This window comes from Ixodes scapularis, unplaced genomic scaffold (assembly GCF_016920785.2).
Source record: "Ixodes scapularis isolate PalLabHiFi unplaced genomic scaffold, ASM1692078v2 ptg001583l_1__unscaffolded, whole genome shotgun sequence".
NCBI classification, from domain to species: Eukaryota; Metazoa; Arthropoda; class Arachnida; order Ixodida; family Ixodidae; genus Ixodes; species Ixodes scapularis.
Genome location: NW_024610169.1, coordinates 881,910 through 898,107, shown reverse-complemented (window position 1 = coordinate 898,107; position 16,198 = coordinate 881,910). Strand labels below are relative to the sequence as shown.

The window sequence follows — 16,198 nt, the reverse complement described above, 5'->3', positions numbered from 1 at the left end:
TACAGCCTAGTCAACACGTGCTTTAGTGGCACCCTCTCGAGCCGTCGACACTGAGTGCGGCAGCCGTGAGCGCTCGATGAGCTCACTACTTCACGGCCACTCAAGCCAGGACCTACGACGTCATGAAGGATGTTATTTTTTGCTTGTTTTTGTAAGTCTAATTTGCCTGTAACTTTTAAAGTAAAGCGAAATTTGAGAAAAGAAAAGTTTCTTTAAATTACTACGTTCAGTGCGCTCAGGTTCGGTTCAAATTAAAAACCAGTCAAAAATTTATTGCAGGGCCACTTTAACGCTCCCAATGACGACAAACGAGCAAAAAACATGTCTTCAGCACGCTGCCAGCCAGCCTCTGGAACGCTCCAAAAGGTTAATTTTCCGTGTCCCAAGATGGTCGTCCGGCAGCCGCAATCACGGAGCGGGGAAGCGCAATTTAGCAATTGTCGTAGAGATCAGTAAAAAAATATTGCATACCCTCCTAGCATCCATCAGGTAGGGATAAGCATTCTGTGCAGTCTATATGCCCATCAATATCAACGCATGTAGCCATTTGCAGGCAGTCGCATCCATTCGAAGATCAATCTGGCCTTCGTCAGGCACCAGCTTTCGCTCTCAGCACACAGCCACTGTTGGTGGGCTTCGAGGCTGCTCGCATCATCACCCTCCACAGGCGGGGCAGCCCCGGTCTGTAATTGTAGAATATGAATATGGCAGGTATTATTTGATAACACTTTATGTTTTGGCCGTGTAAAGAAAATCTGCATTCCATTTTCTAACATATCTGTTATGGAATAACAAGGTCAGGTGGAACGGCTCGAGTTCGCTGACTGAAAGACAGAAGGCTTAGCCTGAACCAATATCCTAGCAGCCTTCGATATTGGTGTGGGGGGAGAGAAGGCTGAACCTCTAAAGATGTCTTCGAATGATTCTCTAATTGCTTAACTCCAAAGTTTCAGGCTGCTGCACTTCAATATTCTGAACTTTTTCCAACAAATATTTGTGCTGTCGCTAACCATGTTCCATTCGCCAATTTTTTACACGCCCCTTCTCCTCCAATCAGAACAGCACGAGAGTCCGCCGTGAACAGACTTGGCATCATCGTGTGTCATATATCCCCGATGATTGCCTTCCCCACTAAGATGCATTAAAGCCAAGGCTCGAGCACAAGCTTATAGCATCGCTATAGATGGTCGCACTGCACGAACCCTCGTGCAGCTTGAGTATCTACTAGTACTGGTAAAAGCGAGCGAGTTGAAAATGAATACTTAAAATCGAAAAAATAAAGCGCGAGGGACAAGCACAGGACAACCACGTAAAGCCTGGTTCAAACAGTTGCGTTTGACCGCGTTGCGGCTGCGAGAAACCAGGACATCCCTGCTGCTTATATCACGTGCCAAGATGATTCTTTGAATTGGAATCCACGCTTCATACGAAGCACAGATGTGCTGGTGACTCGTTTTCGGTTCTAAACGCAACGCAGACAAACACACTCAAACGCAAGTGTCGGAACCGGCCTTTACGGTACAGGCTCACAGTAAAGCTGTGAGCCTGAACCGTCTCGCACGTCTAGCCTTCGCTTTAGTACATCTCAGGATGAGACGGAATTTATCATAATAGAACCGATGTGGTCTCACCATTCTCAGCAGAAGTGCGTGAGTAACCGATGCTATTTTCGTGGTCGCTTGCACGTAAACAACCAAGGAGCTTGTACACAACGCCGGCATTCATCTGGCTTGAAAACAACTTGAGCGTTGGCTTGGCTTGGATGTCAGCTGCCCATTGTGCTTACTTGAACTTCACGAAATCCTCTAAATTGAGCAGGCTGCTTCTTGACTTCTGCTGTCGGCGCGTATGTCTGCAATTCGGCGGTTTCCGAGTTCGACGATTTGGAAATCATGGGTGTACCACCCCAACACCCTCTTAACACGATTTCGGTAGCCGTAGGGTGTAAAAAGGATGTACGAAGGGTGTAGGCCTTTCCGTACACCCTTGAATATTCAAAAAATATGTAAAAATGGTGTAGGAAGGGTGTGAGCTCGGAAAAACACCCTTTTAACACGAACATGGGTATTGAAATTTTTAGTGTGTAGACGACGACGTCCTTATGAAGCGGCGTGGACGACTACCACTGGGACCTGGAGCAGCTGCGGGGCAGCGGACTTCCCCCAAGCCTCGCTGATGACCGATCTCGAAATCCTCCAGGCAATAGACAGTTTTAGTGGACCGTACGTTATAGCTTTGCGTACGCAAGGAGATTGCGGGTCGTGAGTGCGCATGCGCAGAACGCAATAGAAGGGCTAGCGTATTGCGTATGCACGCAACGCTGGGGATTTTGCGTTGCTGGTTAGCGGGCCTTGCGGGACTCTCTCGAGAGATCTCAGACCCAACGAGAGTGCCAGTTTCAAGGTGGTGGTCGCCTCGACTGGCGCAGCAAGGGCGACGTGGTGTTTTCAAAGTTCTGTGCTAAGTGAAATTGCGTTGTTTTCAGCTCGGCGATTCCTTCTGGGACCTACCGTGGTCGAATCAGATCGCCCTGCAGCTGAAGGAGTGCACAGTGGAAATGTTCGCTGCTCGCAGTGTGCGTCGACGCTGCGATCTGCTCAACGGTAAGCCTATTCCCACAGTTCATCGCCGACGGACGAACGACTCTAAAAGAAATCGCCGAAGTTCTCGCTATGCACTGGACATCAGGGTCATCAATTTCATTCCGCGATAGCATTGATAAAAGGTGCCGTTTCCACGGGACGACTGACGGCGGCTTAGTCATCGAATTTGGCTGCGCACTCGTACTCGTAGTGTCTGTACCGCGCAGAGAAGCGCGCTTGACGATTCAGCTGTGGCTTGGATTAATCTGAAATACAATGATTGGACACGTTTTCTTTTTTCAATATTTCTTTCCAGGAGCATGGTTGCGCTATAAGCACGCAGAATTCTACGGTTCTAGCAAATTTAACCAAGATTTAACCAAACGTAACGAACAACTAAATTCGGTCCGAGCAGGTCATTTTTAGCGTACGCTATACTATTGCGTATTGCGTACGTAAGATCCAGCAACGCTATACTAAAACTGTCTAATAAATGAGTGAATAAACCCTTTTGCCGAGAGCGAAGTATTGCTGTGTCATATTCATCCGGGAACAGGGTGTGAGGGAATCGAAGCTATACTCTGTTTCACCTTATGATGTACCACAGGAAAGGCTACAAGCGCGAGCTCCTTGCTCAAGGGCACATCTCGGAGGCACAAACTCTCGCGCGTCAAGAGCAGCTGCCAACGCTATGAGCTCGCGCTTCTAGCCTTCTCTGCGGTACAACATCAGGTGAAACGGAGTATTAGCGATGTGCGCCGCCAAAAGCGTCGCTGTGGTCAGCTCTCCACGATTGGCCAAACCATGGGCATATGAGCACTGTCAGATTGTCAACTTTGACGGTGTAGGTTTCGGATTGCGGTGGCTCCTAGCTTCTACTCAGCTTTTTAAACACACCATCGAAGTCGTCGTCGCACCCGATGGTAAGTAGCCAGAATAACAACTGGTGACGTCACGGCGAGACAAATCCCAGTCGTGACGTCACGGAGGGAAACCCTAAAAGGGCGCCATCGAAACATCTCGGCGCTAATAGAAGCCCGCAAGGTAAAACGGCCCAGAACGACAAGGACTAGAGGGAAGGAACAAACGAGACGGGACAGGCGCTGACTCGGAACTGAGTGTTGGGCAGGCGATGGACTGTCGTCATGCCATACCTGTACAAGGTCTCCCACAATTTAAAGAAATCAAGAAGTCAGTACAGCGTCCCTCTGGTGTTTTCCGCCCCTCAGAAGTTGAGCCAGATATGTTCGAGGGTAAGGGCCAAGGCAGAAGGGCTGTCAAAGAGCAAAGGTACAAAAACACACGCATGCCGTTTATGAGCTGTGTTTCTGAAGTGGTATACAACGTCCCCCTTTCCTGCGGTAAAGTATTTATTGGACAGACGGGGAGGTGTTTAAATGTTGGGCTCAGGGAGCGCAACTATTCACTGAGAGCCACGGTCGGAGGGCATTTGGCGGTGCACTGTAAGAGCTGTTTGAGCAAGCCGTCCTTCAAGGAGACCATGCTTATAGATAGGCACGAAGACAAGGTGATGGGGGAGGTGATAGAGGCTTTTACATAGCAGAAAGCGGGGCACAGTGGATCAGCAAGCCGTCGGTAACGCCATCTGTGAAAAAGATATTGTTTTTGACTTCGACAATGAAGCAAAAAAAAAAGTGTGTGCGTGTGTGGGGGGGGGGGGGGGGTGAAGCACGCGGCACGTGAATGACCAGCGCCCTATGTGATGTAGCAGAAAGGTTGGCGCATGTGCCGATTGCTTCTTTCCGTCTTTACCATTTTATGTTTTCTGTAATAAAACCTTTAGTTGCGGGGCAGCGTCTGTTTCGTCTTGTTTGTTCCTTCCTTCTAGTCTCTGTCGTTCTGCGCTGTTTTACATACATTATGTTTAGCCTACACCAACTATTGCAGCTTTCAATTTTAGTACGTCGATAAGCACTTCATTTGACAATATTTTGCATGTTTGTCAGTATTGAAAGCCATTATGCTGAGAGAATCAGGCAGTTGTAGCCTAAAACACTTTTTACAACCACTTTTGTCCACCGTGTCGACCTCTACAAAACAGTCGCAACGTTTTCAATCCAGGATTTAAAAAGAAAAGCAAAACGCCTAATGTTGAGCGCTTACTATAGGCGTGGTTTAGTGTTAGGTTTAGCGAAAACTGATTTTGGTGTAGCAGAACGGAAATGAAACTCAGCTTAGCTTCCCGACTAAGCTCCGCTTTGCGCTAAGTGGCCTTGGTGCAGCCGTCCCAAGGCCGGGGTCACACTGATTGCATCATATACAAGAGACAGTCTGCGCACAGATTCGACCTCAATTTACCGCGAAGTGCGTGCTTAGAATGCCGCATGGCAAGGCATTCAAGAAGAAACTTAGCACGCTATTCTCAAACCACGGATCGTGTTTGCAAAACTGTCTTTTGTATTGTCGTGTACAGAGTCAAGTCAAGAGAACCAGAAACAGGAACCGCAAGAGAACACCAGCTGCGTCAGTAGCCTTTATCAAACAACGACCCGCAATATCAAGCCGCCCGCGCGTGCATCGCAGCTGTACACGAGCATCAGTCCCGCCGACTCCCGCGCCACCCGAGACACGCGAATCTGCCCGTCAACTTTGCCAGCCAGTCTTTGTGCCGTGTACCGGAAAATGCGTTCCATTTATATGACCGACCCCGGCTTAAAGGGGCCCTCCAACGATGTTTTGACTGTTTTTTTAGTTTGTACCGAAACCGAGCTCACTGACGTAGTAAGTTAGTGAAACTTTTTTTGCTAGTTCGCTTTATATTAAAAGTTATTGTAAATTAAAATTCCAAAAACAAGCAAAAATAACCTCCCTTTTGACGTCCCTGGTCCTTGCTTGGGAGGTCAATGCCACGGCCGAAGTGACTGGGCAACCGGCTGCAGTTTACGTTGATGGTCGCTTCCCCTGCAGCAGCATGCGCGTCAACGGCTCGTTGCTTGCTTCAGGCCTCCACCGCGCTTGCCGACATAAATTTATCGGGTCTGTCGGAGCTGGAGCTTCGAATCCTGGCTAGTAGTGTGGAGCTGGGAGCCACACGAGGACACTTCTCGAAAGCGTCCGGTGCGCGCTGGCCAAGTTCCTCGGCCACAACTCGACGACGCCCAAGTTCCGGGCAAGTTCCGGGTGGGTCTCCTGTGACGCGAGACCACGGGAGACGAGTTCGTACTTTCGCTTCTTGCAAAATGTGCCGCCAGCGTCGTGAGCCGCCAGCTGAGATCCGCGCGGAGCCTGCGTCGGCCTGTGCCGCCACTTCTACCGCGTGGTGGCGGGTATGTCGACGGGTCATTCGGGTCATCCAGCATTGTTTCTTGTTTCCGTACTGTCTAAACTGCATTTGCTTCTTTTTTTTTAAATACAGAGAAAACCTACTTTCCTAGATAATTGAAACAGGCAGCGCCATTTATATTTTGTATTTCGACTCAAACAGTTTTTTCAGCGGCTCTGACCGGTCGTCGCAGGAGCTGACCGGGACCGACGACGTCACGAATTCGTCATATGCCGTGCGCATTCGACACCCGCGGGGTGTCGCCGTAGGAGGAGGAGGTTTAGGAGGTTTCCGTATCGACTGATTAAAATATTACGCTCAGATATTTAGTGAGTCTTCCATTGCCCGCGGGCCTACCGGAACCATAATAGCCGTGGAAACCGCAAAAAAGGTCGACGTTTAAATATGATTGTAGGGCCCCTTTAAGTGCCACAGATTCTGTTCAAAAGCACGGAGCCTACCTTATCAGGGGCGCGTGTATCCAACATTGCAAGAGGAAAAAGAGGGAGAGGAGAAAATAAAATACAGCAAAACTCTTGATGAGCTTGCGATGCCACGTGACACGCTGCGCCCGATGCGCCAAGCTGTTCTCTTGTTGACGGTACGCGACCCCCCCCCCCCCCCCCCCCCACACACACACACACACATACCGTCGTGCTTCAGTGCTTACCGAAATTCATTCGTTGCCGCTGCGCCGCAAAAATTGTGCAGACCTTGACACCGCTACATTGTTTGCGTGAAGTCTAACGGAAATGTCAACGAACAAGTTTTGCCTGGCCTTACTTCAGCTCCTGGTGAGACACAGCAAAGCGGAAAACCTGAATATTGCAAGTAAGAAAATTAGAGAGGTGGCTTCCATGGGGGCCCAGATGGTCTGCCTCCCAGAAGACTTCAGCTTTCCATTCGACACGCGCTACGTCTTGGAGAACGCAGAGCCGATTCCCGGCGAGACTAGCGACATGTTGTCGAGATGCGCCGAAGAAAACAACGTCTACCTCGTCGGAGGCACATTGTCAGAGCAGGAGAACGGCAAACTCTATAATACCTGCCTGGTGTACGGACCGGACGGTTCGATGCTGGGCAAGCACCGTAAGCTACACCTGTTCAACATCGACATTCCTGGCAAAATCACCTTCCGGGAGTCCGACCTCTTTGCAGCGGGCGACAGCTTCACCACATTCGACACTTCGTTCTGCAAAGTGGGAGTAGGGATATGCTACGATATTCGGTTTTCGCCCTTGGCGCAGATCTACGCGCAGCTTGGTTGCAAGCTACTGGTTTATCCAGCAGCTCCCAACATGACGACTGGTTCGATGTTTTGCCAACTGCTTCCTAGGATCAGGGGCCTTGACAACCAAGTCTACCTGGTGTTAGTGTCGCCCGCGAGGAATGAAACAGCATCGTACGTGGTTTGGGGACACAGCATGCTGGTGAATCCGTCCGGCAAGGTGGTCAAGTTAGCTGGGATTGGAGAAGAAATTATGCTTGCTGAGGTGGACTTGGATAATCTGTCTTCGATAAGGAATCGCGATCCTCTGGACAGACACAGGAGGAACGATCTGTACAAAGTAGTAAGTGCGAAGACTGAATAATATAGGTTTAAAGTCACTCCGACGAATAATCGCATTTCGCCTAAGTGAATAATATGACGGATAATACATTGTTACTCAGGGGGGAAGGCGAATTATAACAGTATTACGACATAATAGGGAATTGTAGTAGACCGTTTCCGCAGCCCGCTAAGCACCCGGATAGGGCTCCGTAGTCCGCCACAAGACCTTGAACTATGCAGACAAGGCTGGGGGCGCGCATGCGCAGCTGTGGCGTTTTCTTCGGGGATACCGTAGCGGAGGAGAAAAACGATCTACTACAACTCCCTAATCACTCGGCACGACTAATACCGCCGTTAAACATGCCGTTTCAACGATCATTGAGCACGGTGTAAGATAATAGAGAGTTTTAGTAGACCGTTTTTGGTTTCCCGCTCCGCTCTATGCAAAGCGGAGTCGCCATCGCGCATGCGCGACGCGCTCTGAGATTTGAGCGTGGAGCGTCAGCACCGCTATCGTCGCCATTTTGACAAGTACGTTCCACTCTCAGTAAAGGTTCACTAGATGGTGCTTTTGGGGGGATCGGTGGCCGAGTGGTCTAGCGCACACCAGCTCGGAGCACGTGGAGCGAAAGCTCGCGCTGCAGAACCCAGGATACTAGGTTCAATCCCCGCCCCTGCCCGTTTCGATCTGGATGAGCATCGTACCGGCGTGCGGTCGTGTATCACTACTGCGTGATGCACGTTAAAGGGATACGGAATCGAAACTTGAAATATAGAGAAAACATCAAGAAATGAGTTCAATATGATCAGCTAGGCCTGTAATGAATAATCGCACGGTCGTATTTTGAGCAGATGGCTATATTTTATGCTCTAAATGCCGCGATTTTGGCGAGCGCTTCAAAATCAGCCATGGAGGAGCGCGATGCATCTCGGGAGATCCGGCAGACGTCTTGACGTCATCATGCCTCGGACGACCAAGCCTACCGTAGTGACGAGTTTTGCCACTTGGAGGCGTCAACGCGTTACAATCTCGCTTTGTCGAAGTACCCAAGGGCTGTAGATATCGCGGGGCCAGCACGCGCACCAAACCTGAGAACAACCGAAGCACGCGTTTGCACGTCGCGCGAGAGCTGAAACCAAGGTGGCTCACTTCGTTTTGGCTCTTTCCACCAAGACGCCTCGGTATTGCGTTCAGGCCTAGGCAATCTATACCAGTGAGCGGACATACCGCTGCGGCGCTGCTTTCAGAGGCATGTTGTCGTCACGACATTCCATTGAAGCTTCATAACCAACTACCAGGTGGTTTTTGATTATCGTTTAATTCACTTTAAAATATGTTTTCTTGCGTTTTCTAGCGCAATATTTATGTTTCTGTGGTTGTGCTGCTACCTGCGTCGTGTTGAAACAAAGAAATGAGCTCCAGAATTTGGTTTCCGTACCCCTTTAAAGACCCCAGGCTAGCGGTTGTGCCGCACTGGCTAAATTGCTCATCTACAGCTGGGAGACTCGTCGCCCTTGGAGGCAGACCAAGTTCTAGGCTGTATAAACATACACACAAACCAATTTTTTTTTAGATGGTGCTTTTCTGGAAAGATGGGTGCTCGCTATTTGAAATCATGCTTGGGAGCGCGCGTGACCCTTATGAACGTCGCTGCACTAAGAAGCTGCGCAGACTTTGTTTGAAAGGGCGTCCCCCAGAAAACGTTTCACGGTAGTCAAGAACCTCTGGCTGCTTCAAGAAATCGCTGGCCGCATTCCTTTCACGGCCCTTGAACGGTGGGAACAGGTGCTGCCTTGTCTAAGCCAGCGGGCTCGATTTTTCTCTGCGAGATGACGACGACGACGTTGAGAGGATGACACACCGGGCGACGGCGGTGTCTCAATCTGAGCACTGGGCCTCGGTTCCTCGGAGGTGGCAGCTTCTACTTCGGCTAAACTACCTTCTTGGAGCATGATTCTTTGACCCCAGTGGACTCCAGTGAGCAATAGCGCCATTATGTTCCTGGTGCTACTTCATGCACTCATCGAACGGCGTGCAAGATCCTCAGAGCTCGCTGCTCACCCGCCCAACCCGCCTCCACGAAGTCTGGACTTCTGCGAATCGGACTGCCACCCTCCCCAATACCAACAACCCATGTCGTCGTCATCTTGCACGTATATACTCACCACATTACCATGTTCCCTAAACGCGGCACCGCGGGCCTCGGTGGTACGGGCTGCTGCTTTCCGCGGTGCCGCGGCTCTCCCGAGCCAAAAATTAAAGGTTAAAGACCAAAGACTAAAGCAGTCGGCAAGCGGACAGATATTTTGTTTGGTTACTTGAGGCAGCAAGACAGTGAAAATTAGCGAAAGGCGAGTGCTCCATTTATATCTCTACTTTTTTTCCCCAATGAAATGAGTCTTTTCTTCTTCGTATGCTTCGGTTTGTGATATGGTGCCTTGGTGTTTATGTACACTGCGCGACACTGTTAGCGGGAGCATTCAATATCCTGTTTTCATTTTTCACCTTAAATTCGAAGGGCTGACATTTGCCTATTGGTGTGGAATAAAGCGCTCGTTTGGGGCACTAATCTGAGCGACAAATTTTCAGCTTTTTTAATAGCTGTCAAAAAAATAAACTGCAAATAAAAGCGATTTTTTTCGTGTTCGTATTAACAGTGGAGCGCAGTTATGTATCTGCCTTGGGGGGTGACATTTAAACCATTTTGCTTGACTATTCACTTATTTTTATTTCTTTTGTGTGTTTATGAAAGTGTGTTTTTCAGCTTAAGTTCCTGCCCAGTTTCTGCCTCACTTGTGCTAGGGTCTTTTCTTGCAATAGAAGGCCACGAAACATAGTCTACTCTTACAATGCTGAATTCAACAGTAACACTGTAATTTGGTGAGATGCAATTTTCACACGCACATCTGAGAAGTAAAATGGGAGTCGTTAGTAAACGTTTTTTATTAAAATATTTCTAGATGCCTTTCAGCCCAGTTGGACAGGTATTTCGCTCAGTACAAAAGCTTGAACATGATTTACTGTGATAAGTTTATGCATTCTAATGTTAAACAAACAAAAAAATGCCCATGGTCTTTGTAGGTTTCGTCCAGCCGTCAAATTATGCCGTCTGCGCACATCACTGCCTGGTGCTTCACGACGAGCACCCTCTTGTGGTCTTCTTCTAATTTGTTTTTTTTTTATGGACGGCATATGGGCATGCTGTGCGGTCAACAAAACCTCAACAGTTGTTCGGGGGTGTTCCCTTGTCCTTGACGGCCTAATAAAAAAGACAAAGAAAAAATGAAAGCCGTTTACAAGTCCCTGTAACGCCGAATTGGAGCGCAGCTCTTGAGGAGGAGTAGGGAAGGCTACTGAGGGGGGTCACGTGACCTCGATGGGGGGGGGGGTCACGTGACCTCGGGGGTCACGTGACCCCCCCCCCCCGGTTACGCCGACGCCGACGCCGACGCCGCTCAGGCTGGAGACGGGCCCCTAAGAGCTGCGCTCTAAAACACTCTTACAACACGGCACTATTTAAACACTACCAAAACATGTGATATGGGACTTGTTACACTCCTCTAAGGTAAAGCGTATTTCCATTGTAGGGTTGTAAAAAACTGGGTATCGTAAATTAATATATATATATATGGGTGATTTCATCTCAACTCAGGCACGGATTTAGGGTCAAATTTTTAATTTTGACGAAAAAAATATATGTTTTGACACAATTCCTATAATAAAAGAAGACGCAAACAGTTATTTCGTCGGATTTTTTGTTCTCAAGTTATTGACCGTTGAAGCGGTCAAGGTGGAAATTGATGTTTTTCCAGCCTATCGGAGGGGCCACATTTCACTCCATCCCTTTTCCCTACTTCTTACGCTACATCAATATAACTTTTTAGAACACTTTAAACATAGGATTTTAATGCTAATTAAGCGTCTAGGTCATACCATTCTTAATGATTTTTTTTTTATTTGTCAAACTGCCTCTCTGTGACGATATTTACGAAGTTCAGCAAGCTGTGCTGTGTGACCTAATCAACATATTTTTATGATCTTTATATCACCGTAAAGCTCCAATTATGCTCTTTCTTTTGAGTATAATTTCTATATTTTGCCTCAAGTATATATTGCGCCACATGTGCCTGAAAAACGAATATTTCGAAAAACTAGCAAGTTTGGAGTCGATTTTCTAAAAAAAAACACTTTTTTATTTCTTTCATTTTTTATTCACAGTTAGTTAACATAGTGGTCTATCAGGAACTGCCAACAGAAATTGTAATATATTGTTTGTGTGGCCGCAATTAAGACTCAAATCTCGTGCTATGAGCGTGTTGAACGGGACTTCGCACAGGCGCTTTGCGGAGCAGAATTTTGGCCAATGTAAAGTTTTCTATTTAATGTTAGTACTTACCACAATATCTGCGCGTAAAAGCAAGTGAAGTAACAATATTTATCCTTACAATATTTATTTACCTGGCAGTGGGGTGATTGGAAAGGTGTGTGAGCTTCGCCTTATGTATTGACGAAGAAGTACATAACATCTAAACTCACGGACAAACTTAAGTCACGAGGGAAAAGTCTAAATAACCTGAAATGAATCACTGCAAATAGAAATGAAACCTAAACACATGACTAACGCATTTGAAGCCTTACACGCCACGAAATGCTCGTCCTTAAACGCCACGAAATGTTCGTTATTTTACGAAAGAGCCCGTATGTGCACAAAATAGACCGTACTTCCTAAGCGTCAGATACTAAATCGCACATATGTATATGCACTGCATATCTGTTTGACATAAGAAAATATGACAATTACATATAAAGTTCGGAATTTTAAACTCAAGATGCGACACGTAACCAGAGAAGGGAAGTAATATTTCATGTTGTAGCCTAAACATGTTCATTGCATAAAATATATCAAAAAGTGTTCGCCAAATGTCTCATATACTCCTAATTAACATAAAATACACTCAAAGTTAATACAAATATGAACTTTAAAACGAATTGAACACCGCCAAATTCCGTCTGGTTTACGGATAGACGACGCAGTACGTTTTCAATACTACACGGCGCTGCTCACACAAAAACAGTGATAAACACCTGGGATAGGGATAGTCATCTTTCGACGTCGCACATTTCGAGACAATAGGGATGCGATTCTGAGCCAGTTTTCGCTTTGTCCAAATTGCAGTCAGTTCAGTGTCAAAGTCTGTGGCGCGTCGTCTGATCACACAGCGCGCACTCACGCGGGGACAAGGATGAACGCACTGTTGAAACGGTCCGGCCTTTTCACGGTCCCACTATTTAGCTCTGTCTATTCTGGGGTTTGGTAAACTCTTTCTAGGACCACATCACCTCCCCCTTCCCCTATTGCTTTGCTCCACACATGAGAAGATTGGATGCCTTTCGATGGGGTTACCTTCTCCCACCCCTTACTTTTAAGCTCCCGATAAAGGGACAGCTCCTCTTCGTCGATGAAGAGAAGCGTTATCCCCTTGATTTTCCGGCCGAGAGCTTCAACGAACGTACGCGCGTTAGTTATGGAGCTCAGCTCAGTTGTTTTCAAGTTATGCAGTGACGCATGATGCTTCAGCACACCACCCACTCCATCGCACGCGCTTTTGCCGTGCCCTGACGCCGAGTATATCCACCTGCTGACAAGAAACTTCTTCTGAAATTCGTGTAATTGGTGCCGATTTTTGAAATGGCTTGGAGCGCCGTCCGAAACATAGATTAGCTCCAAAAAAACGGGCAAGAGTTCCTAGAGCCTGTCTTCAATCATTGTGAGCGCAAAGAGCGCGTGTGCAGAATCATGACAGGTATCGTCACTCACGACGCCGAAACTTAGTGTTCCCTTTGTGGTCGTCGCAACGCAGGTGAAGATTGTCACCATCTTGGTTTTCCAGTGGTATCCCTGCACTGCACGTTGGAGCACAATACTCCAGTTTTCGACGAAATCAAAGTGGAGGACTACGACACGTGGCTTCACACTTGTTTTTTCAAGCCATATTGCTCTCTGTTGTGCGCGCCCAATATAATAGTGGGGTATGCATTTCTTCGTCCACTTGTTGAGTTCGTTAAGAAAAGCAGTGGCCTCCAAATGTTTTTTCACCAACTCGCCACCCGATTCCCACAGTGCCAACTCTAGTTCATCTTCAGCGCTCATCCCTAGCATCTCGAGGGATATGTCCTTCCGGTTCGAACAGGCTCCACACCTCAGCAAGAAGCAGTTTTGGGAAGGATTTTCACAAAGAAACATTTTCTGGACGTCTTCAAAGGTCATGGTCTTCCCCGCCGCATTTGACAGAGATGTCACACAGAGTATGAAGTTGGCGCAGCATACACACACACACTCTTCATGTACAGGGTGTTTCTTAACCCACTTGGGCCGAAGAGAATAAAATTTTGTTAGGCCCATTTTTGACTCGGGATTGGCCGCCTTGAATTCTTTGTAGGTTTCCCTAATAGATCTCGTCATAAATCGCTTCGTAACGAAGACTTCCCGACCATCAATAAAAAGCCTTACGACATCCTTCTTGTTCGGGCTTTGTCTTGAGCAGTCTTTCACATCTGATGTGTAGTAAGTCAACGCAAGAGCGGCATCGTTTTCGTTGAGAGCATGTCCTTGGTATGAGTCAGGTGACGCCCAGACCCCCATTTTTTTTCAGCTTTCTTGATTGGTCCAAAGCATGCTTCGTCAATTCAGGAATTGCTTTCAGGATAGCTTTCTTTTTGAGGTTAGATGGAAAGAGAGTTAAGAGGCGGTAGCGTTCTAGCTGCGACGCGCTCTTGACGTAGGCTGCTCGTAGATTGCTGACCCAGTCGGAGCACAAGGAGCATGGATCTTCTTTGTCTGTGCCCGTAGGTTCTCCGTACACGTCACTTAGTTTACGACCAATTTTCTTTTTGAAGTCCGTGGTTATCTCGGATTTTTTTCCCTTAACATAGCCGGTACGGCTTCGTGGGGTCACGCTAGAAGGGAGTTTAAGTGGTGTCACACTTACTTCGGCAGCATCAATTGCTTCAGACACTCCTTGGACCAGGGCTTCCTCGTCAACGAATGATCTGTCCGATGGTTTCAGGGATGATGACGATGAGCTTGATGACAACATTTCCTGTCCTTGCTTATGTTCTTCAATCTGACCCAAGAACATTGTGTAGCAGTTATTGCACAGAACATCTCCAGGGCTTACGCGCTGGGCGTCCTCAGCCGGTAGAACTTGCTTAAGAAAACTTAGGTTTAGCTCCGAGATTTGACGAAAATGGCGTCCGTAAAACACTCTTCTCTTGTGTCTCCTTGAATAGTCGGCGCACACTTTCCGGTCTGAACTGAATAATGTATTAGCCATGGCAGTAACGAACACTTCTGGCTTTCTGAAAGCAGGGGCAGTTTTAAGTTCATCCAGCTCAGACAGCACGGAGGTAGAATGAGTACCAGCTTTCCGCCGTGGCTTAGGAATTCAAGTAAAGAGCCAGAAAGGGACCGAGAAGGCTATTATCAGTTAGACGACGTGCGAAGATTCGGCTTCCTTTGGGTTCCCAATCTTCCCGTCGATCCATACTTAAACATTTGCTCTCCGCCTCGCGTAATTTGAGTGCCACGCAGCAGCGGCGTCTCTTTTAGTGCCCGCGGATTAGTGGCACGGTTGTGTTAGAAGGACGAGGTGGGGAGCTTTGAGAGACATGGGGGGGCTTGCGACATAAACTCTAACCTCGACACGCCTGTTTTCCCGACAATCAGGGTTTCCGTGTCGGTCGCATCCAGAGGCATAATCCTTAGAGGCTACAGGACCCCGACGAAGATAGAGGCGGTAGCCCCGTGATGTTCAAGATAAAGTATTCTATACACGCCGCCTGACTGGGGTGGCATCTGTAAAATTTCGGAGCCGAAAGCAAAAGGCCTCAGGGGACTCCTCTAACGATCTGCATTCCCCCGTATTGGGAGAAAAAGATGCGCTCGCACTTGTGAATACGGACTTCTAAGCAACTTTTTTTTAAGAGCACTACTAAAATTTTTTTTAATGTTTATGTTTGGATATTAGGTAACTGCTAACGATAAATAGAAAACCTTATATAGGCCAAAATTCTGCTCAGCAGAGCGCCTGTGCGAAGTCCCGTTCAAAACGCTCATAGCACGAGATTCGAGTCTTAATAGCGGCCATACAAACAATATATTACAATTTCTGTTGGTAGTTCCTGATAGACTACTATATTAACTAACTGTGAATAAAAAATGAAAAAAATAAAAAGTGGGGTTTTTCAGAAAATCGACTCCAAACTTGCTAGTTTTTCGAAATATTCGTTTTTCAGGCACACGTAGCGCATTATATACTTGTGGCAAGATATTGAAATTATACTCAAAAGAAAGAGCATAATTGGTGCTTTACGGTGATATAAAGATCATAAAAATATATTGATTAGGTCACACAGCACAGCTTGCTGAACTTCGTCAAATATCGTCACAGAGAGGCGGTTTGACAAATAAAAAAAAAATCATTAAGAATGTTATGACCTAGACGCTTAATTAGCATAAAAAAGCCTATGTCTAGAGTGTTCCCAAAAAGTTATATTGATGTAGCGTAAAAATTAGGGAAAAGGGATGGAGTGAAATATGGCACCTCCGATAGGCTGGAAAAACATCAATTTCCACCTTGACCGCTTCAACGGTCCATAACTTGAGAACAAAAAATCCGACGAAATAACCGTTTGCGTCTTCTTTTATTATAGGAATCGCCCCAAGACATATATTTTTTTCGTCAAAATTAAAAATTCGACCCTAAATCCGTGCCTGAGTT

The 16,198-nt window shown here is 47.2% G+C and overlaps 1 protein-coding gene across 1 annotated transcript; it reads left to right on the top strand.

Moving 5' to 3' along the window:
• The first annotated feature begins 6,617 nt into the window (after nucleotides 1-6,617).
• LOC120837283 (omega-amidase NIT2-like) lies at nucleotides 6,618-7,457 on the top strand. The gene has a single exon (XM_040206512.1). The coding sequence runs from the start codon at nucleotides 6,618-6,620 to the stop codon at nucleotides 7,455-7,457; it is 840 nt and encodes a 279-aa protein (XP_040062446.1).
• The last annotated feature ends 8,741 nt before the right edge of the window (nucleotides 7,458-16,198 follow it).